Below are 27,769 nucleotides of genomic sequence, written 5' to 3' on the forward strand. Positions count from 1 at the left end.
CTGGGCTGTGTCCCGCTCCGCTTTGTCCCCTTCCCCGGGCCGGGCCGGTGGGGACACGCAGCGCTGCCGGGTCCCGTCCCCCGGGGTGTCCCCTGGGGGGACGTTGTGCGGGGTGGGCAGCGCGGGGGCCACGGACGCGGCGGAGGAACACGCGGGGCCACGGTGCTTCGAGGCACTTTATTGTGGGGTCCCTCCGCGGCCAGGGAGGGGGGGCCGGGAGGGGTGTCTGGGGGCAAGGCGACAGCGCAGTTTGGGGGTTGGGGGTGCTGTGAGGGGTACAGTGGGGCAGAGGGGTATGGGGGGGCTGTGAGGGGTGCAGTGAGGCAAAGGGGTTTGGGGGGGCTGTGAGGGGTGTAGTGGGGCAGGGGTTTGGGGGGGCTGTGAGGGGTGCAGTGGGGCAGGGGTTTGGGGGGGCTGTGAGGGGTGCAGTGGGGCAGAGGTGTTTGGGGGGGCTGTGAGGGGTGCAGTGGGGCAGAGGTGTTTGGGGGGGGCTGTGAGGGGTGCAGTGGGGCAGGGGTTTGGGGGGGCTGTGAGGGGTGCAGTGGGGCAGGGGTTTGGGGGGGCTGTGAGGGGTGCAGTAGGGCAGAGGTGTTTGGGGGTGCTGTGAGGGCTGCAGTGGGGCAGAGGGGTTTGGGGGGGCTGTGAGGGGTGCAGTGGGGCAGGGGTTTGGGGGCCCGGGTCTGGGTGTGCTGCACGCCGCAATGGGGTGCAGGGTCCGGGGATTTGGGGTGTGCCGCAGGGGCACACGGCGTGCGGGCGCATCCGGGCGCTGCCTCAGGGCCCCCCCTGGGCTCTGTATTTGCAGACGAAGGGTTTCCTGTCGCCGCAGGAATCGTCCTCCCAGGACATGAAACCTGCGGGGAAGCGGAGGGCGCGCTGGGGGGCCGGGGGAGCCTCTCCCGTCCCCTCCGCCCCCCCCGGCGGTGCCGCCCCCCCAGCCCGCGGTCCCCGCTCACCCGCGGAGTCCTCCAGCGCCGCGCACAGCCGCCCCCGCGGGAAATCGTCCCCCTCCCAGGCCGAGTAGCGCTTGGGGGACCCGTCCACCCACATCCAGGCCTGGCTCTGGGGCTGGACACGGGGGACATGAGCGCCACGGGGGACACGGGGGTCGCCGGGGACATGAGTGGCACAGGGGACATGAGCGGCACAGGGGACACGGGGGACGCGGGGGACGCGGGGCTGGGCCGCGGTGCGGGGGCTGCTGAGGCGGGGCAAACGGCAGCCAGCGCGGGGAGGTGCAGACGGGTACAGGACGGACGGACGGACACGGGCAGTGCAGGAACGTGGGTGGATGCGCGCAGGGATGGGCAGGGACAGGGGTGGGCAGGGCAGGGACAGGCATGGCAGGGATGGGACGGGCAGCTCTGTGGGACGGGGGGCACGGGCACGCGTGGGATGGGCCCTGGGCACAGCGTTGGGGTCGTGACGCCCGAGGAACACGGGGGGAGCTGCAGGCAGTGGGGCAGACAGCAGGGCAGGCAGCGGGGCAGGCAGTGGTGCAGGCAGTGGTGCAGGCAGCAGGGCAGGCAGCGCACAGATAGCGGTGCAGGCAGCTGGGCAGGCAGCACACAGGCAGCGGTGCAGGCAGCAGGGCAGGCAGTGGTGCCGGCAGCGGTGTGGGCAGTGGTGCAGGCAGCAGGACAGAAGGGCAGGCAGTGCACAGGCAGCGGTGCAGGCAGCAGGGCAGGCAGTGTTGCGGGCAGTGTGCAGGCAGCGGTGCAGGCAGCAGGGCAGGTAGCACACAGGCAGCGGTGCAGGCAGTGCACAGGCAGCACACAGGCAGTGGGGCAGGCAGTGCACAGGCAGCGGGGCAGGCAGCGCACAGGCAGTGCACAGGCAGCGGCAGGCAGCGCACAGGCAGTGCACAGGCAGCGGCAGGCAGCGGACAGGCAGCGGGACAGGCAGCGGCGGGCAGGGGCCGCTCACGCGGTGGTAGAGGCCGATCCAGACGCTCTCCTCCTCCTCGTCGCGGTGCTGGCGCTGGGCGATGAAGGCCGCCAGGGCGCGGTGCTCCTCGGGCGTGTGCAGCGAGGCCAGGTGACACCCCCCGCGGGTGGCCTTGCACCAAGCCTGCCCGGGACAGGCGGGTCGGGGGGGGCCGGCAGCGCTGCCCGCACAGCGGGGGCCGGGACCCCCCAGCACTTACCTCTGCCTTCCTCCAGCTGAGCTCCCGCCCGAAGTACCCGTAGCAGTGTCCCCTGAAGTCCAGCCAGCTCCGGGGACACTTGTTGGCCTGCGCCCCTGCGGGGTGGGGGGGGCAGTGGGGTGAGGGGCTGCACCGGGACCCCCCCCCAGCACCAGCCACAGCCGCCACCCGGGGGGCTCAGGGCATCCCCGGCCTCTGCCCAGGGGGGGCTGCTCCAGAGCCCCCGTGCTTCGGGGAGCCCCTGGTGCCCCCTGTGCATCCCCGGGTTGCGTAGGGAGCTGTGGACGGCAGGGCAGGCAGGGCAGGCAGGGCAGGGAGGGCAGGGAGGGCAGGGAGGGCAGGCAGCGAGACAGGGAGGGGAAACGGGGGCAAAAGGCCCAGGACAGGGGTCGGGCAGGGCAGGGTGCGGGCAGGGTGCAGGCAGGGGTCACCTGGCAGTGAGGGGTGCAGGGCCAGGCAGCCGAGCAGGCAGAGCCCCAGGACAGCAGCTGCTCCCATCCTCTCCCTTCCCTGCAGAGAAAAGGGTGGCTGGAGTGGGGTGTGGGGCTGGCCAGGGCACCCACCGCCTGCCCCAGCACCCACCCACTATCCCAGAACCCACCACCTGCCCCAGCACCCACCACCCCAGCACCCACCGCTTACCCCAGCACCCACCACCCCAGAACCCATCATCTGCCCCAGCACCCACCATCCCAGAACCCACCACCTCTGCACCCACCGCTTACCCCAGCACCCACCACCCCAGAACCCATCATCTGCCCCAGCACCCACCATCCCAGAACCCACCACCTCTGCACCCACCGCTTACCCCAGCACCCACCACCCCAGAACCCACCAACTGCCCCAGCACCCACCACCCCAGCACCCACCACTTACACCAGCACCCATCACCCCAGCACCCACCACCCCAGTGCCCACCACCCCCAAGCACCCCCAGCACCCACCACCCCAGAACCCACCATCTGCCCCAGCACCCACCACCCCAGCACCCACCGCTTACACCAGCACCCATCACCCCAGCACCCACCACCCCAGTGCCCACCACCCCCAAGCACCCCCAGCACCTGCGAGAGCGTCTACGTGGTGATGTGCCCGGCTGGAGCAGCCGCAGCCGCTCCGGTGCATTTATAGGTGCTGCGGCCGGGGCGTCGGGTGGCGTGGGGGACGGGGCGAGTGGCACCCACTCCTGGCAGCCACATCAAAGGCGAGGTAGCCGCCCCATGGCTCCGCATCACCACGCACGGGCAGGAGTCCCAGAGCGGGCACAGCCCCAGCCAGACCCCAACCTGGGCCCCCCTTGTCTGAACACCCCAAGACGCCAGGCCCTGGATGGATGTCCCCGTGGTCCCCATCAATGCCAGCAGCCAGTGCCACCCAGGACCTCATAGCAGAGCCCCCCATCCAAGGGCCACCTCTGCATCCCCAGCAGCAAGTCCCACTGTCACCCACTGTGGGCGATGCTCCCAAACACATCAGGAGCTCCCAGCCCCGTGCTCAGCCAAGACCCATGGTCCTGGCCCCACCAACTGAGCCCCCAGGCACCCTGGGGTGCTGGCCCTTCTCTGCACCCCTGAGTGCTGCCTCCCTCCCTGCACCCCCAGGGAAGCAACACCAACTGGCACAGGGGGCAGGGCTGCGCTGGATGCAGCGTCAGTCTGGCAGCACCACCAGCCCTGGCCCCACTCACTGTCCCCAGGTGTCACAGGGACCATCCTGGCAGAGCCCTGCTCATGTCTGTGTACCAGATGGTACTGAGCTCAACGAGGGTGCACAGCCCAGGGCTGCACCTCACCGCACTGTCCCCTCGGTGCTGGGCACTGCCTAGCACCGCCTGGGGTGTCCTGTGGGACATACCATGTTGGTGTGAGCACCCACGGCTGTGGTGTGAGCACCCACGGCTCCAGTGTGAGCACCCATAGCTCTGATGTGAGCACCCATAGCTCTGGTGTGAGCACCCACGGCTCCAGTGTGAGCACCCATAGCTCTGATGTGAGCACCCATAGCTCTGGTGTGAGCACCCACGGCTCCAGTGTGAGCACCCATAGCTCTGGTGTGAGCACCCATAGCTCTGGTATGAGCACCCATAGCTCCAGTGTGAGTACCCGCCACAGCAATGTGAGCACCCACCACACCAGAGTGAGCTCCTGTGGCTCTGATGTGAGCACCCACAGCTCCCGTGTGAGCACCCACCACACCGGAGTGAGCACCCACAGCTCCTGTGTGAGCACCCACCACAGCAATGTGAGCTCCCACGGCTCCAGCGTGAGCACCCATAGCTCTAGTGTGAGCACCCACCACAGGAGTGTGAGCACCCATAGCTCTAGTGTGAGCACCCAGCACAGCAATGTGAGCACCCACAGCTCCTGTGTGGGCACGCACAGCTCACGCATTGTGCTCCGGCCAGCGTGGGGGTCTGGTTGCTACCCTGGCACCCCCAGGCAGTGCCACACTTCACCATGACACAACGCAAGGGCCAAATGCTGGCAGAGGATGGACCCGTGTGGGGAGCGGGGTGATGGGGACCCCTGGGGGAGCAGGGGGTGCCGGGAGGGAGCAGCCTGTCACGGCGCTGTCCCCTGGGCACGCAGCCCCTCGAGCAGGGCTGGGCTGGGGGTGCAGGCGCTGCAGGTTCGGGGAGCGGCGCAGGGCCAGGGCTGGGCTCGCTGACCGTGGCGCGATCAGATAGGGGAGCAGGAACCGGCAGCTCCAGGCGCAGCTCCAGACAGTGATCGGGGCTCCAGACACTGATTGTGGCTCCAGACACGCTCCAGCAGCTCCTGCTCTCCCCGTGGACCTGGCATGGCCACCTGTGGCCTCCACGGTCCCCACTGCACTTAGGGGGGCTCTAGGGGACCCCTGGCTGTGGGGCTGGGCTGGGCTGTGGAGCTGGACCACAGGGTGCAGGACATGGCCCCAGTGCAGGGTCAGGGTGCAGGATGTGACCCAGCATCAGGTCCAGGGCAGGGGGTGACAGGTGCTCACCCCAAGGGACAGGTGCTGGCGTGGGCAGGTGGCAGCTGGTGCCCAGTGTCCCCACGGTTCTCAGGCCCCTCCTGGGCTGAGCTGGGGTGCACTGCGGGGGGTCACGCCCCCTCCTTGGGGGATCCCGCTCAGCACCCCGTGGTGGGGGCAGAGTTGGCGCCAGCTCCAGGGAGTTCACTGCGGTGTCACCTCCTCACTGTGTCACTCTGCACTGGTGACATCGGGCAGTTCTGGCAGCGGAGGAGGGGAGGCAGGCAGGGTGTGCACAAGGTGTGCACAAGGTGTGCAGGCAGGGGTGTGTGTGCAGGGGGTGCACATGGGGTGTGCATGTGGGGTGTGCACAGGGCTGCAGGCAGGGGTTTGGGTGTACGATGTGCAGGCAGGGGTGTGCAGGCAGGGTGTGCAGGCAAGGTGTGCAGGCAGGGGTTTGGTTGTATGATGTGCAGGCAGGGGTGTGCAGGCAGCAGGCAGCAGGTGTGCAGGCAGGGTGTGCAGGCAGCAGGTGTGCAGGCAGGGTGTGCAGGCAGGGTGTGCATGCAGGTGGGTCTGGCTGGACCCCCCACACCCCGCAGCCACCCGCGGGTGCTGCCGGTCTGGGGGTGCGGGCACAGGGTGAGGTGTCCCACCGGACACGGCCCAGGGGTTCTGTGCAGAGTGTCCCCGAGCGTGTCCCTGCCACCGTGTCCCTGAGCCGTGTCCCTGTCGCCATGCCCCGCTGCACGCTCCCGTCAGGGCCACGCAGGCACCGGCGGGCACGGCTCACGGGAGACGTGACTGACCAGGGACAGGGCTGACCGGGGACACGGCTGACCAGGGACACGGCTCCCTGGGGACACGGCTGACCGGGGACACGGCTGACCGGGGACACGGCTGACCAGGAACACGGCTGACCGGGGACACAGCTGACCAGGAACACGGCTGACCAGGGACTCAGCTCACCGGGGACACTGCTGACCAGGGACACGGCTGACCGGGGACACGGCTGACCGGGGACACGGCTGACCAGGAACACGGCTGACCAGGGACTCAGCTCACCGGGGACACTGCTGACCAGGGACACGGCTGACCGGGGACACGGCTGACCGGGGACACGGCTGACCAGGAACACGGCTGACCAGGGACTCAGCTCACCGGGGACACTGCTGACCAGGGACACTGCTGACCGGGGACACGGCTGACCGGGGACACGGCTGACCGGGGACACGGCTCCCTGGGGACATGGCTCACCGGGGACACGGCTCCCTGGGGACACGGCTCCGCGGTCACCGGGGACACGGCTCCCTGGGGACACGGCTCCGCGGTCCCCGTCACCGCCCCACGCACGCTTCATCCGGCGATGACGTCCCGCTCCCGCCGGGACCCCACGAGTGCGGCGGGCGAGGGGACGCCGGCCCGGCCGCGGGCACGGAGCGGGGGGGGGTTCACACCAACAGCCTTTATTGAAAACATGTACAGAACAACCACGTCCCCGCTGCCCCCCCGCCCCCCCAAACCCGCACCGGGGCTCAGCGCGGCCCCCGCCGGCCCCGGGACCCCCCTCACTTCCCCCCCGTGTCGGCCGGCTTGTCGAACAGCTCGGCGATGTCCAGCATGGCCTGGCGGATGTTCCTCCCGAAGCGCTTCGAGTCCTGCGGGCGGCACCCGTGAGACCCCGAGAGCGGGACCCCGGCCCCTCCCTCCCCCGGGGACCCCCTGCACCCCGGGACCCCCGGCACAGCCTGCACGGGCAGCACCGCCGGCCGGGAGGGAGGTGGGGGTCCCCACCGGAGGGGCTGGGACACGGGAGAGGGGCTGGGACACGATGGGGTGGGGGTCCCACCGGAGGGGCTGGGAAAAAATAGGGTGGGGGTCCCACAGAAGGGGCTGGGACGCAGGAAAGGGGCTGGGACACGATGGGGTGAGGGTCCCACAGGAGGGACTGGGACACAGGCTGGGGGTCCCACCAGAGGGGCTGGGACGCAGGAGAGTGGCTGGAACGCAATGGGGTGGGGGTCCCACAGAAGGGGCTGGGACACAGTAGAGGGGCTGGGACGTGGTGGGGTGAGGGTCCGACAGAAGGGACTTGGACATGGGGTTGGGGTCCCACCAGAGGCGCTGGAACGCAGGAGAGGGGCTGGGACGCAATGGGGTGGGGGTCCCACAGGAGAAGCTGGGAAACGATGGGGTGGGGGTCCCACCAGAGGGGCTGGGATGTTGGGGGATCATGGTCAGGGTCGGGGGGCTGCCCCAGGCCCATGGGGTCCCCACGGGAGACCCCACAGCATGGATGGCAACTACAGCACCAGGGGAGCCCCCAGTGCCTGTCCTGCCCTGGCCGGGGGTCCCCAGCTCCCGTTTGAGGACCCCCCCGGCCATCCCTCGGGACTCTCACCGTCTCGGAGCTGGAGAACTTGCTGGAGATGTGGAAGTTGATGAGGTTCTCGCCCGCAATGATGTAGGAGACACCGTAGCCATCGTCTGCCACCTGGGTGGGGGGATGAGTGGGGCCGTGGCACTAAATGGGGGCGCTGGGCACCCAATGGGGGCACCCAAGGGAGCCGTGGGGCTGGGGTACCTGTTGCAGGGCTGGGGTACCCACGGGGGGGCTGTGCTACAGACCCACACCCCTGCCCATTGCACACCCTGCTGTGTCCCCCCCCACCCAGGGACCCCCGGGATGCTCACGGGGCCGAAGCCGCCGCCGGTGGAGACGTGGTCGGGGTACTTGTCCAGGTCGAACATCTTGAGCTGCAGCTGCGGGGTCTGGCTGGTGGAGAGGCGCCAGGGCTCCGACAGCACCTGCGGGGGGGGGGGGCTGCGCTGGGCACCCCGCTGTGCCCCAAGCACCCCGCTGTGCCCCACTGCACCGCGCTGTGTCCCACTGCAGCCCGCTGTGCCCCACTGCACCGCGCTGTGCCCCACTGCAGCCCGCTGCGTCCTGCTGTGCCCCACTGCACCCTGCTGTGTCCTCCTGTGCCCCAAGCACCCCGCTGTGCCCCACGGCACCCCGCTGTGTCCCACCGCACCCCGCTGCATCCTGCTGTGCCCCCATGCACCCCACTGTGCCCCGATGCACCCCACTGCATCCTGCTGTGCCCCAATGCACCCCCAATGTGCCCCAAGCACCCCACTGCATCCTGCTGCTCTCCACTGTGCCCCAGTGCAGCCTGCTGTGTCCTACTGTGCCCCAATGCACCCCAACGTGCCCCACTGCACCCCACTGCACCCTGCTGTGCCCCAATGCCCCCCACTGTGCCCTGACAGACCCTGCTGTGCCCCAATGCACCCCAATGCACCCTGTTGCACCTCAATGCACCCCAATGTATCTCACTGCACCCCACTGTGCCTCGATGGACCCCAATGCACCCTGCTGCACCCCACTGTGCCCTGGTGGACCCTGCTGTGCCCCAATACATCCCTCTGTGACCTAATGCACCCTCATGTACCCCACTGCACCTCAGTGCACCCCAATGCCCCCACTGCACCCCAATGCCCCCCCTGCCCACGGGTGCATGGTGCAGGGCAGGTGTCACTGTCCCCACACACAGCCCGTGGCAGTGCCCGCTGGCTGTGCCATGCTCAGTGACACGCTGCAGGGTGCCAAGCACAGGGTGAAACGCACAGGTGACACACACAAGGTGACACACGTGGGGTGCCGTTGCTGTGGCACACGGTGGCACGCTGGTGACGGCAGCTGGACACGTGCCTGGACCGCGTGCAGTGTGCGCAGCCCTGGCACATGCGTGTGCTATTGACATACAGAAGCGGGGGTGGCTTTTCCCCCTTGTGCCATGTGTCACCATGGCAGCGCGGTGCTGTCCCCGCACCCCGGGCTCACCTGTTGCAGGAAAGGGGACTCCACGCCCAGGTAGCGTGACACCACGTAGAGGCAGAAGAGGTGGCGGTCGATGCCGGCACCGGTCATGGCCATGCGGTACATGTGCTGATGCTTCTCGGCCGCCAGCTTGAAGAGCCGCTGGCGCTCGGAGCGCTGGGGGGAGCGGGCTCAGCGGGGGGGTTGGGGGTCCTGGCACCCCAACCCAGCCACCCCGGGGGCTCTGGGTGAGGGGAGTCACCCCTGGTCCTGCCCAGGGGGACAGCAGCTGCGCAGTTTGGGGGGAGACAGCCCAGAGGAATGGGGACGGGGTGTACCCAAGGAATGGTCCTTTTCTGCAGGGACAGGGACATTGCCATGGACTTTGACATCGGCCAGAGATGGGGACCTCCCCAAAGAACGGGGACCCCCTGGTGGAACAGAGACCTCCCCAAGGAAGGGGGACCCCCCAAGGAACAGAGACCTTCCCAAGGAACAGAGACCTCCCTGAGGGACAGGGACCCCCTGGAAGAACAGAGACCTCCCCAAGGACCCCCCGAGGAACAGAGACCTCCCTAAGGAACAGAGACCCCCCAAGGAACAGGGACCCCCCCCGAGGAACAGAGACCTCCCTGAGGGACAGGGACCCCCTGGAGGAACAGAGACCTCCCCAAGGAACAGGGATCCCCAGAGGAACAGAGACCTCCCTGAGGGACAGGAACCCCCCGGAGGAACAGAGACCTCCCCGAGGGACAGGGAAGTCCCCAAGGATTGTGAGCACCGGACAGGGGGGTGCTGGCTGAGACGAGCTGTGCAGGGACAGCCCCGACCTGTCTGGTGACAGCGGCTGGAGCAAGGGCTCGGGGGAGCTCTAGGGCTGGGGACACGCAGCCCCGTGTCACTCACGCTCTGGCGGGGGTCGGACATGCTGCGCACGAAGGCGGTGGACTCGGAGGTGCAGGAGCGCACGGTCTCAGTCCGGCCCTCGCGGAACAGCCGCGTCATGGAGGCCTCGTACGTCAGGCAGAAGCAGCCCTTGTCCTGCCGGGGGGCTGGGTGAGACGGGACGGCCGGGATGCTGTCCGTCCCTGTCCCCATCCCCGTCCCTGTCACCATCTCCATGGCCCCAACCCCAGCCCCATCCCTATCCCTATCCTTATCCTCATCCTCATCTTCATCCTCATCCCCATCCCTGTCCCCATCCCTGTCCCTGTCACCATCTCCATGGCCCCAACTCCAGCCCCATCCTTATCCCTATCCTTATCCTTATCCTTATCCTTATCCTTATCCTTATCCTTATCCTTATCCTTATCCTTATCCTTATCCTTATCCTTATCCTTATCCTTATCCTTATCCTTATCCTTATCCTTATCGTCATCCTCATCTCTGTCCCCATCTCCATGTCCCTAACCCCATTGCTATCCCCATCCTCGTCCTCATCCTGATGTCCCCATCCCCATGCCCGTGTCCCTGTCTCCATATCCACAACCCCATCCCTATCCCCCTCCCTGTCTTCATCTTCATCCCCATCCTCATGACCCCATCCTCATGTCCCCATCCTCATGTCCGCAACCCAGTCCCCAACCCCATCCCCATCCTCATCCATGTTCCTGTCCCCATCCCCATCCTCATGTCCCCATCCGTGTTCTGATGTCCCCAAGTCCCCATATCTGTGTCCCCATGCCCATGTCCCCATCACCATGTCCCCATCACCATGCCCATGTCCCCATCCCTGTGTTCCCATCCCCATCCTCATGTCCCCATATCTGTGTCCCCATCACCATGTCCCCATCACCATATCCCCACCCCTGTGTCCCCATCCCCATGCCCATGTCCCCATCACCATATCCCCATCCCCATGTCCCCATCACCGTGTGCCTACCACCATGTCCCCATGCCCATGTCCCCATCCCTGTGTTCCCATCCCCATGCCCATGTCCCCATCCCTGTGTTCCCATCCCCATCCCCGTGTCCCCATCCGCGCGGCGGCTCACGCGGAAGTGGGCGAGCTGCAGGGAGATCTGGATGAAGGCGTCGGGGCTGGTGCGGCACTTTTTGATGAGCCCCTTGCCGAAGTTGGAGAACTGGAAGCAGCAGAAGTCCACGTCGTCGGCCAGCGCCTTGGCCAGCCGGTACGAGCTCTCGATGGCCGCGCAGCACTGCGGGGGACAGTGTGGGATGGGGCACACAGCGCCGGCCCCCCAGCACCCCGCCCCAGGGACAGCTGGGGACATGGGGACACAGGAGGGACAATGGGACCCTGGTGCGCTGACACTGTGGCATGTGGCGTGCTCTGGCAGGGGGACTTAACTAAGGATCTTTTGAGGTCCCTTCCAATTCCTAACGTTCTGTGATTCTGTGGGAGTGTCTGGGGTGCAGAGCCCACCCTGGTGCTGTGGGGTTTGGGGGTGTCTGGGGTGCAGAGCCCACCCTGGTGCTGTGGGGTTTGGGGGTGTCTGGGGTGCAGAGCCCATCCTGGTGCTGTGGGGTTTGGGGGTGTCTGGGGTGCAGAGCCCATCCTGGTGCTGTGGGGTTTGGGGGTGTCTGGGGTGCAGAGCCCATCCTGGTGCCGTGGGGTTTGGGGGTGTCTGGGGTGCAGAGCCCATCCTGGTGCCGTGGGGTTTGGGGGTGTCTGGGGTGCAGAGCCCATCCCGATACTCTGGGGATTGGGGGTGTCTGGGGTGCAGAGCCCACCCTGATGCTACGGGTTTTGGGGGTGTCTGGGGTGCAGAACCCACCCCAGTGCCGTGGGGCGCAGTCAGGACCCCCCGAGCTCCCCTGGCACTTGGGGGTCAGACCCACCTCCGGGGGGATGTCCCACTGCAGGCGCTGGGGGGGGGCCAGCCGGGTGTCGGGCTCCCCCCGGCAGTGCCCGTCCTCGGTGTAGCCCAGGTGGAATTTGTCTGTCGCCAGCATGAACTGGGGGAACAAGTGCCCCTGAGTGGGGGGCACTGGTCCCTCTGAGCCCCCTAGTGTCTCCCCATCCCCCCAGTCCACCCCCCCCAGTGGCCCCACTCCCCCCAGCATGGCCCCACGGCCCCACACCCCCCACTGCCCCACTCAGCCCAGTTTGCCCCAGGGAGCCCCCTGGAGCAGCCCCCTCGGACCATCCCACCCCCAGGAGGGGGGTGCCCAGTTTGGGGGTGACCAACTGGGGGTCTCCAGTCTGGGGGGTGCCAACAGTGGTGTCCAACTGGGGAGGCCAATTGGGGTGCACGGAAGGGGTGCCCAGTGGGGTGCCCATGTGCCCCCCGTTACCTCCCAGAGGTGCCCGATGATGGGCGCGTCGGCCCAGGAGTGCTCAGCGTTGGCCCCCAGCTTCCCGTTCTTGTAGACCACCAGGGTGAAGGACTTGTCGAACCACCTGGGGGGGCACAGGGGGTGAGGATGGGGCGGGTGCTGTGGGGGGGCTGGGGGGGGTCCCCGGGTGCCCACCGGTCGTAGCAGCGGCCGTGCAGCAGAGACTTGGCGTAGGCGTCCATGCAGCCCTCCTGGCCCGCAACGTAGCCGTGCTCGTCCTCGTCCAGCGTCAGGAAGAACGCCGCGCGCTCGATGGCGTCCAGGGAAACCTTGTTCTTCCCGTGGCTGAAGAACCGCGCTCGCGCCTCGGCCCAGGGCACCCTGCGGGGGACCACGGGGGTGACACCCAGAGCCACCCCGTCCTGCTGGGACCCCCAGCCTACCGCCCCACCTGCCCCAGGAGCACATGGGGGAGCTGGGGATTCCCATCACCCTGGGAAGCCCCCCAAGCCCCCCACTTCACCCCACGCCGCAGCCTCCACCCGTGGGTGGCCCCAGGCCCAGCTCAGGGGGCCATGAGGGTGCAGGGCTGGTGATGCCCCCTGAGCCCCCCAACCCCACATCCCAACCCACACTGCAGATGCTACCACCCAGGGGTGACCCCAGGGTGCCCATCCTGGAGCATCTCCCTGTGCCCCGGGCAGCACCCCCAGCATCCCAGCACCCCCGGAGTCCTCAGGATCCCCAGAATCTGCAGCACCCTAGCACCCCCAGAGTCCCCAGGATCCCCAGAATCTGCAGCAGCCCAGCACCCCCAGCATCCATCCCCGGAATCCACAGCATCCCCAGCATCTATCTCCAGCAGCCCCAGTGTCACCACCATCCCCAGTCCTCCCAGCACACTCAGTGTCCACCCCAGCATCCCCAGTCCTCCCAGCACACTCAGCATCCACCCCAGCATCCCCAGTCCTCCCAGCATGCCCAGTATCCCCAGTACCCACAGTAGCTCCAGTGTCTCCAGCACCTCAGTACTCCTTGCACCCCCAGCACCCACCCCAGCATCCCTGACACCCCAACATCCCCAGCACCCCCAGCATCCTCAGCACCCCAACATCCGCAGCACCCCCAGCATCCCAGCACCCGCAGCATCCATCCCCAGAATCCACAGCATCCCCAGAATCCACAGCATCCCCAGCAACCCTGCACCCCAGCATCCCCAGCATCCCCAGCATCCATCTCCAGCAGTCCCAGTGTCACCAGCATCCCCAGTCCTCCCAGTACACTCAGCATCCACCCCAGCATCCCCAGTCCTCCCAGCACACTCAGCATCCACCCCAGCATCCCAGACACCCCAACATCCCAGGCACACCCAGCATCCTCAGCACCCCAACATCCCCAGCATCCCAGCACCCCCAGCATCCATCTCCAGCAGCCCCAGTGTCACCAGCATCCCCAGTCCACCCAGCACACTCAGCATCCACCCCAGCATCCCCAGTCCTCCCAGCATGCCCAGTACCCCAGTACCCACAGTACCCACAGTAACTCCAGTGTCTCCAGCACCTCAGTACTCCCCGCACCCCCAGCATCCACCCCAGTGTCCCCGACACCTCAACATCCCCAGCACCCCCAGCACCCCCGGCAGCCCGGGTTGGTGCGCACCTCTCTCCGGCGGTGAGTGCCGCCAGCCGCTCCTCGCCAGGCTGGGGGGGCGAGGGGTCGTCCAGGATGCGCTGGAACTGCTGCTCCAGGTCGCGGGGGCGCAGGTGCTGCCCCCCATAGTACAGCCACACCTTGTAGAAGCGACCCTTGTGGTACACGGCCAGGTGCTTGCTCTCCATCAGGTGCAGCAGCGTGTCTGGGGGGGACGCAGTGGTCACAGCTGCCGCACGGCACCGGGACCCCCCTGGGATGGGGGCGGGGGTTGGGGCACCCCCCGGCCCCCCATACCCGTCTCCTTGCCCGGGATGCGCGTGGTGTTGAACATCCGTTCCAGCTGGTAGGAGCACATGGGCACGACGCCCAGCGCCATCACCTGCATGGGGCAGCGATGAGGGCGGGCCAGGGCACCCGTGCCCCCATCTCCACCCCCTGAAACTCCAACCCTAGCCCCCCTGAACCCCCAAGTCCCCCTGCAGCCCCAGGACCTTGTGGCAGCCCCACGGCAACTCTGCCGTGCCCCTGCCCCCCTGCTCTCCCACCGCCCCCAGCCCCCCTGTGCCCCGTGCTCACGGGGGGGATCTCCCCGCGGTCCAGCTTGCGGCGGTACTGCAGGATGGCGTGCACCGCGTTGCCCGCCCGGGCGGCCTGGATGTGGCTGGGGTTCACGTAGAGGAAATCCTGGGGACAAGGGACGGGTGAGGATGCCAGGGGTCCCGGTGGGGGTTCTGGCCACACCGGTGGTCCCGCCACACCTTACCATGGCGTAGTAGTTGCTGTTGACCATGAGCGGGCCGCGGCCACGCAGGTAGATGTACTGCTCCCACCAGTCACTCACCTGCAGGGAGAGGGGAGGGGATGGGGACGGGGATGGGGACAGGGATGGGGATGGGGGTGGGGTTGGGGATGGGAACAGGGACAGGGACGGGGATGGTGACGGGAATAGGGATGGGGACGGGGACGGGGATGGGGATGGGCATGGGGATGGGGATGGGGATGGGGATGGGGATGGGGATGGGGATGGGGGTGGAGGTGGGGTGCAGAACCCCCTGCCCCATCCCTAGTAACCAAAATCCCCCCTTCCCATGATCACAGGGGGACCACAGGGCCATGGGCTCGGGTCAGGGTCCCCATCCCTGGTGCTGGAGAGGGGGAGCACCATTGCGTCCCCCACTCCAGCACTGGAGGAGCTCAGGGAACTCACGTAGTTGGTTGTCCACCAGGACTTGAGGATCAGGTACTTCTGCAGCCTTGGGGCCGTCTTCTCCTTGAACTCCTTGGCCAGCGCCTCCATCTTGCTGTACTTCTCATCATCCATCAGCGGCCGCACCGACTCCAGGTACTGTGGGGAGGGGGCTCGCTGTGACCCCCATCCCCGTCCCACCGTGGAGGGCCCCCTGTCCCCTCCCAGCCCTTACCCGGGTGATGGTGGCGTGCACGGGGGGCACGGGCAGCTTGGGGAGGGACGTCTGGAAGCTGTAGAGCAGGGGCTTGCGGATGGACAGCACCTTCATCAGCGCCTGCGGGACGCGGGGGGGATGGAGGGGACAGGGCGGAGCAGCAGGACCGCGGCGCGGCCGTGCATCACCGCGTGACGGCTCCTGCTGCCGGCACCGGGAGTTCTGCATGTGCCTGCGGCACCGCAGCAGGTCCCAGATCTGCACCACAGCCGGGTTCCAGATCTGCACCGCAGCTAGGTTCCAGATCTGCACCACAGCCAGGTTCTAGATCTGCACCGCATCTGGGTTCCAGATCTGCACTGCAGCCAGCTTCCAGACCTGTACTGCAGCTGGGTTCCAGATCTGCACTGCAGCTGGGTTCCAGATCTGCACTGCAGCTGGGTCCCAGATCTGCACCACAGCCAGGTTCCAGATCTGTACTGCAGCCAGGTCCTAGATCTGCACCACAGCCGGGTTCTAGATCTGCACCACAGCCAGGTCCTGGATCTGTACTGCAGCTGGGTTCCAGATCTGCACCATAGCCAGGTTCTAGATCTGCACTGCAGCTGGTTCCAGATCTGCACCGCAGCTGGTTCCAGCCCAGCGTGCTGTCCCTGTCCCTGTCCCTGTCCCTGTCCCTGTCCCTGTCCCTGTCCCTGTCCCTGTCCCTGTCCCAGCCCTGCACGCTTCCCTGCACCGTGGCTGGTCCCAGTCCCACACCACAGCTGGTCCCAGCCCTGCATGTTGCTACTGTCCCAGCCCTGCACATTGTCCCCATCCCGTGCCTGCACACTGCCCTTGTACACTCCTGCCCACTTCCCTGCACACCGTCCCCATCCCAGCCCTGCACACTGTCCCCGTCCCCCCCTCAGCGCGCTGTCCCCTCCTCTGGGCCACTGGCACCCTCCACTCCCGGCCACGGGGCAGGGGCAGCTCGTCCCCCGCCAGCAGCTCTGCAGCCCCCAGCGCTCTCCATACTGCACACACACACGCGTGCGCACACGCATGCACACGCGTGCACACGCGGACGCTCTGCACCCTATGCCGGCTGAGCGGGCGGGTGCCGGTGCCGCTCACCACCCAGATTTTGGTGCTGCGGCTCATTTTGCCGTGAGGCTCGAACATCCAGCCATGGTAGGAGAGGAGCAGCTTGAGCGTCTGCCTGAACAGCAGCACGGCCGAGAGCCAGACGCCGGTGGAGAACAGCACGGCGCTCACCACCGTCCGGCCCTCCGTGCCCAGGAAGCGGCTGTGGGGACAGACGGGTCGCAGGGGACATGAAGGGCAGGACTCCCATGAGGATGTCCCAATGCAAGGCCATGCCCGTGGTGTTAAGGGATGTGTAGTGAGACCCCCTGGGGTATGTCACTAAGAGGGGACATGCCCGGGGGGTAGGGACATGTAGTGGGACCCCTGGGGGACATCCCCAAGAAGGGCTGTGCCCATGGGGCAGGGACATGTAGCCGGGACCCTCGCAGGATGTCCCCAGGTGGGGCTGTGCCCATGGGGTAGGGATGTGAAGGGTGGGACCCCCTGGGGGGTGCTGTGGGTCCCCATGGCCATGCTGGGGGGTTGAGGAGCATGTGGGGTGACCCGCCCTCCAGGGGATGTGACTGGTGGGTCTGTGCCCATGGGCTGGGGATGTGGGGTGACCCCCCCTCCAGGGGATGTGACTGGTGGGTCTGTGCCCATGGGCTGGTGGATGTGGGGTGACCCCCAGGGATGTGGCTGGTGGGGCCGTGCCCATGGGCTGGGGATGTGGGCTGACCCCCAGGGATGTGATCGGTGGGGCTGTATTCATGGGCTGGGGGATGTGGGCTGACCCCCCCTCCAGGGGATATGACTGGTGGGGCCGTGCCCATGGGGTCCCCCCGCCACGCTCACCTCTCGGGCAGGTGGCGGCTGATGCGGGAGATCAAGCCCAGGGAAGGGTCCACCTGGCAGTACAAGGAGCCGGCGGTGGCCATCACCACCACCATCCAGCTGGAGGGGGACGCGGGGTACACGCCGGTCAGGAAGCTGTTCTGTGGGCACAGCGGGGTCAGGCCAGTGGGGACAGCAGGGACAGTGGGGACAGGGACAACGGTGGGGACGGGGGGTCCGACCACCTTGGCGCAGATCAAGCGCTTCTTCCAGGAGTAGACGCCGGTGAGGTAGAACTGCTTGACGGCCTCGCGGCTGAGGTGGAAGTCCAAGCCCTCGGGGGTGACGGTGAACTGGAAGGCCACGGCCTGGTGAGCCTCCGCCATCTTGGGGCTCTGCCGGCACCTGCCGGGGGACGGGGGTGCTGAGCGTGGGACGGTCACCCCGGGACACGCTGCCCGGGACAGAGCAGGGACCCCCGCCCGGCCCCGGCGCCGCAGCTCGGGGAGCAATGCAGGGGGTACCCGCCTGCAGTGGCTGCCATGGCGGTGCCGGGGCCAGCGCAGTGCGTAGGTGCCCCGGTGACAGCGTGACAGCCGCGGTGCCAGCACGGCCGTGTCCCCGGGGAGCCTGCCAGCACGGTGTGCGTGCTGCGGCCCAGTCACGCGGTGCTGGCCGAGCGCCCACTGAGCAAAGGGTCAGCGCCGTCTGCGTCCCGTCACCATCCCGGGGAGAGCGGACCGGGGACGGTGGCGCGGACACACCCCCGCTCGCCCGCAGCTGCCCGCGGTGAACCCTCGGGGGACACGGCAGCACCTGCCCCTGCGCTGGCACACGCTGTCCCCGCACAGGCTGCGGCAGCTGTGCCGGAGCTGGGGGGCAAGGGACAGCCTGGGGACCCACTGGTGTCCCTGCCTGGGACATGCTGCACCCATGGGTGCTGCTGGGGCCCGACCTCAGGGCGGGGGAGCCCACAGGGGTGTCCCTGGGGTGAGGGGATCCCCAGGGGTGTCCCTGGGGAAGGGGAACCCCCAGGGGTGTCCTCGGGGGAGCCCCAGGGGTGTCCCTGGGGAAGGGGAACCCCCAGGGGTGTCCTTGGGACAGGGGGACCCCCGGGGGTGACCCTGGGGCAGGGGGAGCCCCCATGGGTGCCCCAAGGGCGGCTGTGCTGAGGGTGCCCTTGCACAAGGGTGTCCTTGGGTCGAAGGGAAACAGCAGCAGCTCAGCAAGAGCCAAGTCACACCGCTACCGCTGCACCACACTGCACCGCACTGCACTGCACCACACTGCACCGCACAGCTACACAGCATTGTGCCGCACTGCACCAAATAGCTACATGGCACTGCACCACACCACATGGCTACGCTGCACTGCACTGTACTGCACTGCACTACACTGCATGGGTATGCTGTAGTGCATGGTTATGGTGCACTGCACAGCTACACTACAATGCACCACACTGCACTGCATGGCTACACTGTACCGCACTGCACAGCTACGCAGCACTGCACCACACTGCACTGAACTGCATTGCTCTGTGCTGCACCACACTGCACCATACGCACTGCACAGCACAGCACTGCCTTGTACTGCACGGCACTGCGTTAAACCGCATCACCCTGCACTGAACTGCACCACGGCACGTGGCACTGCCCGGCTGCTGGCTGCACTGCACTGCACTGCACTGCACCCTGCTGCAGGCAATCGCCCTGCACAGCACGGCACTGCAGGACATGACACGGCACAGAATCACAGAACCACAGAATCATTTTGGCTGGAAAAGCCCCTCCAGATCATGGAGTCCAACCATAACCCAGCCTGTCCCTGCCCCATGTCCTGAGAACCTCATGTCCGTCTGTCCAGCCCTCCAGGGCTGGTGACTCCAGCACTGCCCTGGGCAGCCTGTTCCAATGCCCCACAGCCCTTTGGGGAAGAAATTGTTCCCACATCCAACCTCAACCTCCCCTGGCGCAACTTGAGGCCATGGCACAACCCCGCACCGCACGTCACAGCAGTGTCACCGCAGTGTCACCGCAGGCTCCCGGGGGCCCCGCAGGGTCCGTGTCCACGCGTGGGACAAGCCCCCGTGGGGCCGAACCCCCTCCGCCCGCAGCCGGTACCACAAGGTCACCGGGACCGGCCCGAGGAGCCCCCGGCGCCCCCGGACGAGCGGCCCCGCCCGAAGCCGCCGCCCGGCCCGCGGAGCCTCCGCCCCGCCCGGGGCCTCGGGGCTCTCCCGGCGCTGCGGGCGGGGGGCGGCGGGGCCGGGACCCACCGCAGCACCGGCAGCCGCGGAGCGGGCGCAGCGGCTCTGCGGGACGTTCTCAACGGCCACGGGGGACCCGCGGCGGGCGGGTGCGGGGCCGTTGGGTCTCCGCGCCGGGGGCGTCCGGTCGGTGCGGCTCCCGTTCCGGGGCTCCCCCACGCGTGGTTCCCCCCGCCCGCCCGGTGCCCGGTACCTGCTCGGGGGCGCGGACGGCGGGCGGCAGCCCCAGGGACGGCGGCTCCTGCGCCCGCTGCGCCCCGGTAACCGGACACCGGCGGCGGGCGGGACCCGCTACATGGCCCGAAATGGCAGCGACGGCCGCCGCTCCTCCCCCGCCCCGCCCGCGGCCTCCCCCGGGAGGGACCGACACCCGGCAGGGACCGACCGACACCCGGCAGGGACCGACACCCGGGAGGGACCGACAGACACCCAGCAGGGACCGTCCGGCACCCGGGAGGGACCGACTGACAACCAGGCTGGGACCGACACCCCGGGAGGGACTGACACCCGGCAGGGACCGACCGACACCCCCTGACTGACATCCAGACAGGTCCCCGCGCCCCTGCACGCCGGTCCCCCGTGGGCAGTGTAGCCGTGGGTCTGTCCCGGTCCCTGCCCAGGGCTGTGACGGGCCAATCCCGCGGGGCCCGATCCTGGGCAGCGCCAGGCAGGGGTGGGCGGAGGAGCAGCCGCTGCCTGCAGGTCCTGACCTTCCCCTCACCGCTCCGGAGCAGAACGGGGGCAGCTGCACACACTGCTGGCTCGGCTGGAGGCGTCTGGAGGAGCTTCATTGAATCACAGAACAGTTTGTGTTGAAGGGACCTTCCCAGCTCCCCTGCCACGAGCAGGGACATCTTCAGCAGCTCAGGGTGCTCAGAGCCCCATCCAGCCTGGCCTGGGATGTCTCCAGGGATGGTTCATCTACCACCTCTCTGGGAACCTGGGCCAGGCTCTCACCACCCTCAGGGACAATGATTTCTTCCTCATGTCCAACCTGAATCTCCCTCCTTTAGTTTAAACCATCACCCCTTGTCCTGTCACAACAGGCCCTGCTCAAAAGTCTGTCCCCATCTTTCTTCTCGGCCCCTTTTAAGCACTGAAAGGCCGCACTAAGGTCTCCTGGAGCTTCTCTTCTCCATCTGAGCACCCCAGCTCTCTCACCTGTCCCCAGTAGAGCTGTTCCAGCCTCGGGTCACTCCTGGGGCTGCTCTGGCCCCTCTCCAGCAGGTCCATGTGTGTCCTGTGCTGAGGACCCAGAGCTGGACCAGCACCGCAGGGGGGTCTCAGCAGAGCGGGGCAGAGGGGCAGGATCCCCCAAACCTGCTGCCCATGGGGCTGGTGACCCAGCCAGGACTCTGTTGGTTTCCAGGCTGTGAGCACACATTGCTGGGTCATGTTGAGCTTCTCATCAACCAACACCCCAAGTCCTCTCCTGGGGGCTGCCCCATCCCAGCCTGGACTGCCAGCCAGGGGCAGGACCTTGCACTTGGCCTTGTTGAACCTCATGAGGTTCACACGGTCCCACTTGTCCAGCCTGTCCAAATCCAGCAGAACCACAGCAGCACAATGCCGCCCCCAGCCCCATGCTGGGGCAAGGTCTGACCCCCAGTGCTGGCAGGGGGCTCATGGGGCACGTGTGTACACAGGCTGCTCACCCACACATGCACACGTGCCTGGGTGTGTGCCCAGTGTCACCACGGCCAGGGCATGTCCCCTGCGAGACCCCCAGGCTTCTGTGTCCTCCTGGGGCTGGGTGGGGTGGGGATGGAGCCCCCAGTGCCCTGCAGAGCTGCTGGGCAGCTGCAGGGCTGTAAACAGCCAGTATGTGGGTGAAAGAGGGGTTGGGCGAGTGCTGAGGTGGGGGGCTGCGGGCCTGGAGCCCCCAGCAGCCCCACGCTTGGCCCCACACGTGCTGGGGGGCAGCTCCTGAGCGCAAGCCCCTGTTGAACCCCCAGGCGCTGGCTGATGGGACTGGGGTAGGGTCTGGGGAGAGGGTTAGACCACGCATGCTGCTGTGGGGCGGCCCCCCACCTGCCGTGACAGCCCAGCAGTGGGAGGCAGGAGGGACTGGGAGGGTCTGGACACCCTGGGGCTGGGGACAAGCAGGGAGGAGGTGGCGGTCGCGGGGACAGGATGACGAGCAGGCAGTGCCATGCACCACCGCAGCGTTTATTGGTCTGACAGTTACATTCTGCTGTCGGGAGGGGAGGGAAGGGGCAGCCCCAGCCTGGCCATGCAGGGGACGCCCTGGGGGGCCAGGGAGCAGCTGCAGCTCCTGCCCTGACCCCAGAGCTCTGGGGGGCGCGGGGGGGAATGAGCCGCAAGGGCAGGTCCCCCGCATCCCTCTGCCCCCAGCAGTGCCCCGGGACCTCCCAGCGTCCCTGCCTGGACCCCTTGCAGCAGGCAGGAGCGGGCAAGGGGCAGCCAGGATGGCCAAGCACCCGCCCCACCATGGCCACCAGCCAGTACCCACGGCTCAAAACCCACCTGGTGCCAGCAGTGCAGACGTAAGGGCTGTGCCAGAGCTGGGGGGCTGAGCCAGGGCCGGGGGAGCTGCGCCAGGGCCGGGGGGCTGTGCCAGAGGCAGTGGGGAGCCGGCCATGGGCAGCACCGTGCGCGCCGGCAGGGGCAGGCAGGGCAGGGGCACAGCCCCACAGCCACCGCTGAAGATGTCCCTTTCCCAGGGGCACGGGCCGGGCAGACCCATTTCTCTCACTGGGGACACCAGCCCCCGAACCGTTACAGCTCCCCTGGGCAGCCCAGGCTGTGGGGCAGCCCCCCCCAACAGGGGCTGCCCCTCGGGAGGGGACAGTGCTGCATCCCTGGCCTGCCCCGCGGCACAGGCGCTGCTGGGGCCGGGGGGGCGCTGCGGGATCGGGGTGCGCAGGCAGGGCTGGGGGCTGCTCTCAGCAGCACTGTGCCTTGTGCTGGAAATACGCCTCGAAGCGGCTCTGTGCATAGTCCTGGGGGGAAGGGGGAGTCAGGGATGGCCCCCTGACACCCCCCAGCCCCCCGACTACCCCATTTGAGAGGGGGGTGAGATGCAAGAGACCCCCACGGCCCTCCCAGTGCCTGCGGGCAGCGCTCACCAGGTACCCGAACTTGATGGTGGAGATCTTGGCCTGCAGGATGGACCACAGGCCCCAGAAGAAGTGAGAGGCCAAGGCAAACCTGTGGGATGGGGAGCAGCCGTCAGCCCTGCCGGCCCCCCAGCCCTGCCCCACGGAGGGAGCGGAGACCAGGGGATGTACCCCAGGACAGCCCCACGGCCACAGGGACCCCCCACCGCGTCCCTCACCGGTTGATCTCGGTGAGCATCTCCTCCTCGATGCGCGCCTGCTCCTCGTGCGTGGTGTCCCCACGCCGCCCCGAGTCCTCCGAGAGGTAGTGCCGGATGAAATGCAGCTGGAGGGGGACAGAGCGGGCAGGGACGTCCAGCACAGCCCCCCACCTCACCTGCACCCCCGGGAGCACCGCTGCCCGCTGCCGAGGCCAGGGCAGCTCTACCTGCTGCTGCCGGCTGGGGTAGTTCTCCGGGGACGCCTTGAAGAAGGGCCAGGAGTCGTGGGTGTAGTTGTAAACCCACTCGCAGAAGTGGTTGCCGATGTCGAAGCCCCTGGGGAAAGGGCGGGTGAGCAGAGCCGCCCACCCGCGCGTCCCAGACCAGCCCCCCGCAGCCCCCAGACCCACCGGTAGTTGTAGCTGCTGTACTCGAAGTCGATGAGCATCAGCTTGTCGGAGGAGTCCTCGTGCCCGGCCAGCAGCAGGATGTTCCCTATGCAGACACGGGGCAGGCTCAGGGGCCCCTCCAGCTCTCCTGGAGCTGGGGGGCTCGGGGGGGCAGGAGGCTCAGCCCGTGCCCCTGCGAGGGGTCGCGCCCGCCCGCCCGCCGCACTCACCCTCCTGGACGTCATTGTGGCAGAAGACGACGGGCGAGGGGGTGGCCTCCAGCAGCTCCCTGCGGGACAGGGGACAGGGACAGACACCTCAGCGGGGTGAGCTGCAGGGACACGGGGCGACCGCTGCACGCAGGCGGACAGAGCTACAGACACAACTGGGACACAGCACAATGAACCTGGCGGGAACGCTGTCCCGGGGACACAGCGACCCCCCCGAGCACCGTCCTCAGGGCCTGATGGCACCTGTTGAGGACGCAGGACAGCAGGGACAAGTTTCCAGAGAAGCCGCATCCCGCAGGCTCCCTGCAAGGAGGCTGCGATGCAGCAGGGTTGGCCCCCCACGTTGTGCCGTGACGGGGGGGTTACCTGAGGCTCTTCATCTCTTCCTGCAGGTTGTAAGTCTTGAGGTGGTTGAACTTCGTCAGCTGTGCTTCCTCAGCGAAGGTGAGCTCCGAAATCTGCTTCAGGTACCTGCGGCACAGGAGACGGTGCTGCGGCGGGACAGACACCCCTCCGTGTTGCCACCCCACCACGTCACCTCTCCCCAGCGCACTGCAGAGCTGGGGACACCGCGGAGCTGCCACCAACCCGCTCTGTGCCCTGTCCCCATGGGCCCCCAGCAGCTGGCCGGGAAACCCCCCTGTTCTCCAGCCCCCAGGATGTCGGGGGTTGGGGTGACCTGGGAGCCCGTGCCAGCGGCTGCCCTCACCACTCCATGGTCCCAAACAGCCACTTGGGCTCCTTGTTGAAGGGCATCACCATGCCGTGGAACCGCGACATCTTCACCGCGATCTCCTTGGAGATGTCGGGGTCCCGCAGGTCCTCGGTCCGCAGGCGCCGGCTCTGGGGGGACGCGCAGCCACGTGAGCAGCCCCAGGAGCCGGCTCGGCCCCCGGCACCACGAGAAGCCCCATGGGGGGTCTGGCCTGAGCCAGGACGAGGGGACCCCAGTGGGTCCTCCAGGACGGGGTGGGGAGACAGTCCGTCCCGTACCGGGATGTACTGCTCCAGCCGCCCCTGCGGAAACACCCCGTAGAGCCGCGGCCCCAGCGCCCGCTCGGCCAGGATGGCAAACATCACGCTCTCCAGCACCAGCGAGTCCACGCCCTGCGGACACGAGTGACCCCGTGGCAGTGACACCCCACAGCCCCCCGGCAGCCCCGCAGAGACACGGGGGGCAGCTGCCACGTCCAGGCCAGGAGGAAAATGCCGGCAGAGCCCCAAGCCCTGTGGCTGCCCGGGGCTGCTGGTTGTGGGGGGGCCGGGTGGGGGGCCGTGGCTGCCCGCACTTACCTGCAGGATGGCCCCATAGACGCGCAGCAGCACCTGCCGCGGCTCGTCCCCCACGCTGAGGATGTGCTCGGGCAGCGCACACTTGAACAGCAGGTTGCTGAGCCCCCCGCTGCAGGCACAGGGTGGTCACCGGGGGGACACCGGGCAGGGGGGAATGATGGGGGGCAATGGGGGCAGCTAGACGGGGGACAAAACTGGGGGAGTGACTGGCACAGGGGGGACAACCGGGACACCTGGCAGGAGACAGGGACACCAGTGGGGGTGGGACAACTGGAGGGCACTGGGAGGGCACTGGGTCACAGGGTAACAGGGACACTGCGGGGGGACGCGGCTTGGGGGAATGACACAACTGGGGCACCCGATGGAGGAACTGGGGGGAGGACTGGGGTACTGGGGCAGGGACAACTGGGGCACCTGGCAGGACACGGGGTCACCAACTGGGTGGCACTGGGAGAGTATTGGGCCACTGGCTGGGGGGTAACAGGTGGCACTGGGGGGGACTGGGCCACTGGTTGGGGGGGAACAGGGGCACTGGGAAGGACACGACTTGGGGACAGACTGGGGCACCCGATGGGGGAACTGGGGTGAGTAGCTGGGACACCGGGGAGGGACAACTAGGGCACCTGGCGGGACACAGGGTCACCGGCCCTGGGGGGCAACTGGGGGGCACTGGGAGGGGACTGAGCCCCGGTCGGGAACAGGGACACGGCGGGGACACAACTAGGGCAGAGGCTGGAGCACGCAACGAGGGACCCGGGCGGGGCACTGGGCCACCGGGGCGGGAGGGACACGGCCGGGGACACCGGGATGGCGCCGCGTCCCCCGAGACGATGACACTGGCGGGGCGGAGCCCGGTCACCGCCTCCGGCTGCGTCTTCCGCGATCAGCTCGTACCTGACAAGCCCGATCCCGAACTCTTCGGGCCCGATGAGCTTCCAGGAACCGGCGAGGAACTCCCGGCACCAGGCGTACGCCTGCAGGCGGGTGGCGGCGGGCACGTCCACGTCCCCGTCCCCGTCCCCGTCCCCATCCCCGGCGCCGCTCCCGCCCGCCGCCGCAGCCGCCATGGCCGCCCCGCCCGCCCGTCGCGGCGCAGGGGGCGGGGCTGGGCGCTCGCTGGCCCAATGGAGAAGCGCCCCGGCGATGACGTCACGTGGCGCGCCCAACGGGCGGGAGCGGCGGGGATGCGGCGGAACGTGGAGGTGAAGGCGCGGCTGCGGGACCGGGCGGCGGCGCGGAGCGCGGCGGAGCGGCGGGGCGGGCCGGGCCGGGCCCTGGCGCAGACCGACACCTTCTTCCGCGTCCCGCGGGGCCGCCTCAAGCTGCGCCGCACCCCGGTGAGCGCGGGGCCTGCGGGGGAGCCCGGGCCATGAGGAACGGGGGGGGTGTGGGGCTGAGCCTGAGCACCGGGGCTGGAGCACAAGTGTGATGGAGCGGCTGAGGGACCTGGGGGTTCAGCTGGAGAACAGGAGCTGAGGGGAGACCTTCTGATCTCTGAACTGCCTGAAAGGAGCTTGGAGCCAGGGGGGTCGGGCTCTGCTCCCCAGGAACAAGCGCCAGGAGCAGAGGAAACGGCCTCAAGTTGCGCCAGGGGAGGTTGAGGTTGGATGTGGGAACAATTTCTTCCCCAAAGGGCTGTGGGGCATTGGAACAGGCTGCCCAGGGCAGTGCTGGAGTCACCAGCCCTGGAGGGCTGGACAGACGGACATGAGGTTCTCAGGACACGGGGCAGTGCTGGGGTGGGTTATGGTTGGACTTCGTGGTCTTGAGGGGCTTTTCCAACCAAAATTATTTTGTGATTCCGTGGCCCTGACCCTTCCTGGCCCTGGTGCCTTCCCAGGACGGCCGGGGGCAGCTGATCTTCTACGAGCGCCCTGACACCACCGGCCCCAAGCTCTCCCGCTTCACCATCACCCCCACGGACGACCCCGATGGCCTGGAGGTGAGCGCGGGGGTCCCCCGGGACAGGGTGCCCAGGGGTGCTGGGTGCTTCCCGCCACGGGGCACCCACAGCCTGGCCAGGACCTCGCTGGGGGCTGGTGCCGCAGGCAGCTCCTCTGCCGTGCGCAGGCGGTGCTGGGGCAGGCGCTGGGCGTGCTGGGTGTGGTGAGGAAGGAGCGTCTCCTCTTCCTCGTGGGACAGACACGGGTGCACCTGGACAGCGTGGAGGGGCTGGGGGACTTCCTGGAGCTGGAGGTGAGTGGGCACGGCCGGGGTGCGTGTGCCGGCCCCGCAGTGCCGCAGGGTCAGTGTGCCTGTGCCCGCAGGTGGTGCTGACCGAGGAGCAGAGCGTGGAGGACGGCGAGCGTGTGGCCTGTGAGCTGATGAAGGAGCTGGGGGTCGAGGAGGAGGACCTGATCTCTGGGGCCTACCTGGACCTTCTCCTGGCCAAGGGGGAGCTGGGCTTGTGAGGGCTCGCTGGTGTCCCCACCCCAGGGATGGAACCCCCTCACTGGGCTGTGACAAGCACTGAGAGCAGCGGGAACACGGCCACCCCATGGTGACTGCTGCCCCCTACCCACCCCATGGACACCTGCTGTCCCTGCCCTCTGCTGCACAATAAAAGCTGGGGACAAGTGACCTTTGTGACTGGCTGTTCCAGTGGGTGCTGGGGCCTCGGTGCTGAGGTCAGGACACACGTGGTCACCCCTCGGCACCCCGTTGTGCTGGCAGAGAGGGGGTGCCAGGCCCAGGGGGTCCCAGCTCTGCTCCCATGGGGCACGGGGCCGTGGGGACGGGGCGTGGAGGGGCTGGGGTGGGCAGCAGCGCCCAGCCCTGCGCTGGGATTACATCCCCTCCCCACACTCGGGCTGTGCCGGGAGCGGAGCCCAGCGGTGCCGGGGGGGCAGAGCGGGGTCTGTGCTGCTGCGGCAGCAGATGGGTCAGTGCGGGGGGCAGGGGGCTGGAGGCAGCTGTGCTGCTGTGCCATCTGCCTGCTGCCAGCTAAGCCGATGTTGTGGCTGCCTGATCCTGTCTGGGGGGACAGTCAGCGCTGGGTGGGGGCTGGAGGGTCTGTGGGCGGCATGGCTGGGCAGGGGGGGCAGGGCTCACTCCTGGGGCCAGTGTGGGGCAGGGGCTGCCAGGGCGGGAGCTGCTGCTCCTCTGCAGAGGAGCCTGTCAGAGATGGGGACACCACGGACATGCCAGGGGACACCAGGAGAGGAAAGTCCTGTGGGAGCCACAGGCAGAGGA

At 68.2% G+C, this 27,769-nt stretch overlaps 3 protein-coding genes across 3 annotated transcripts; all 3 read right to left on the minus strand.

The window, feature by feature from the left end:
• Window positions 1-571: 571 nt before the first annotated feature.
• Window positions 572-2,854, minus strand: LOC135578266 (dromaiocalcin-1-like). Its single transcript, XM_065049470.1, has 5 exons — window positions 2,578-2,854; window positions 2,147-2,241; window positions 1,927-2,070; window positions 957-1,068; window positions 572-854 (listed from the first exon to the last, which is right to left on the minus strand). Exons 1-5 carry the CDS (start codon window positions 2,642-2,644, stop codon window positions 775-777), a joined length of 498 nt encoding a protein of 165 aa, XP_064905542.1. The 5' UTR covers window positions 2,645-2,854; the 3' UTR covers window positions 572-774.
• Window positions 2,855-6,599: 3,745 nt separating this feature from the next.
• Window positions 6,600-19,735, minus strand: CPT1B (carnitine palmitoyltransferase 1B). Its single transcript, XM_065049428.1, has 19 exons — window positions 19,579-19,735; window positions 17,365-17,524; window positions 17,141-17,280; window positions 16,334-16,505; window positions 15,236-15,337; window positions 15,022-15,159; window positions 14,578-14,655; window positions 14,391-14,498; window positions 14,109-14,193; window positions 13,821-14,016; window positions 12,357-12,542; window positions 12,180-12,285; window positions 11,724-11,840; window positions 10,916-11,080; window positions 9,828-9,962; window positions 8,946-9,098; window positions 7,793-7,906; window positions 7,500-7,592; window positions 6,600-6,756 (listed from the first exon to the last, which is right to left on the minus strand). The coding sequence occupies exons 2-19, from the start codon at window positions 17,503-17,505 to the stop codon at window positions 6,667-6,669; spliced, it is 2,319 nt and encodes a 772-aa protein (XP_064905500.1). The 5' UTR covers window positions 17,506-17,524; window positions 19,579-19,735; the 3' UTR covers window positions 6,600-6,666.
• A 1,798-nt stretch (window positions 19,736-21,533) lies between these two features.
• On the minus strand, window positions 21,534-25,659 carry CHKB (choline kinase beta). The gene is made up of 11 exons (XM_065049457.1): window positions 25,472-25,659; window positions 24,578-24,686; window positions 24,278-24,391; window positions 23,994-24,127; window positions 23,651-23,755; window positions 23,285-23,343; window positions 23,076-23,160; window positions 22,893-23,001; window positions 22,684-22,790; window positions 22,475-22,556; window positions 21,534-22,348 (listed from the first exon to the last, which is right to left on the minus strand). The coding sequence occupies exons 1-11, from the start codon at window positions 25,642-25,644 to the stop codon at window positions 22,292-22,294; spliced, it is 1,134 nt and encodes a 377-aa protein (XP_064905529.1). The 5' UTR covers window positions 25,645-25,659; the 3' UTR covers window positions 21,534-22,291.
• Between the last annotated feature and the right edge of the window lie 2,110 nt (window positions 25,660-27,769).

The sequence above is a fragment of the Columba livia genome, chromosome 1 (genome assembly GCF_036013475.1).
Source record: "Columba livia isolate bColLiv1 breed racing homer chromosome 1, bColLiv1.pat.W.v2, whole genome shotgun sequence".
Taxonomy (NCBI): Eukaryota; Metazoa; Chordata; class Aves; order Columbiformes; family Columbidae; genus Columba; species Columba livia.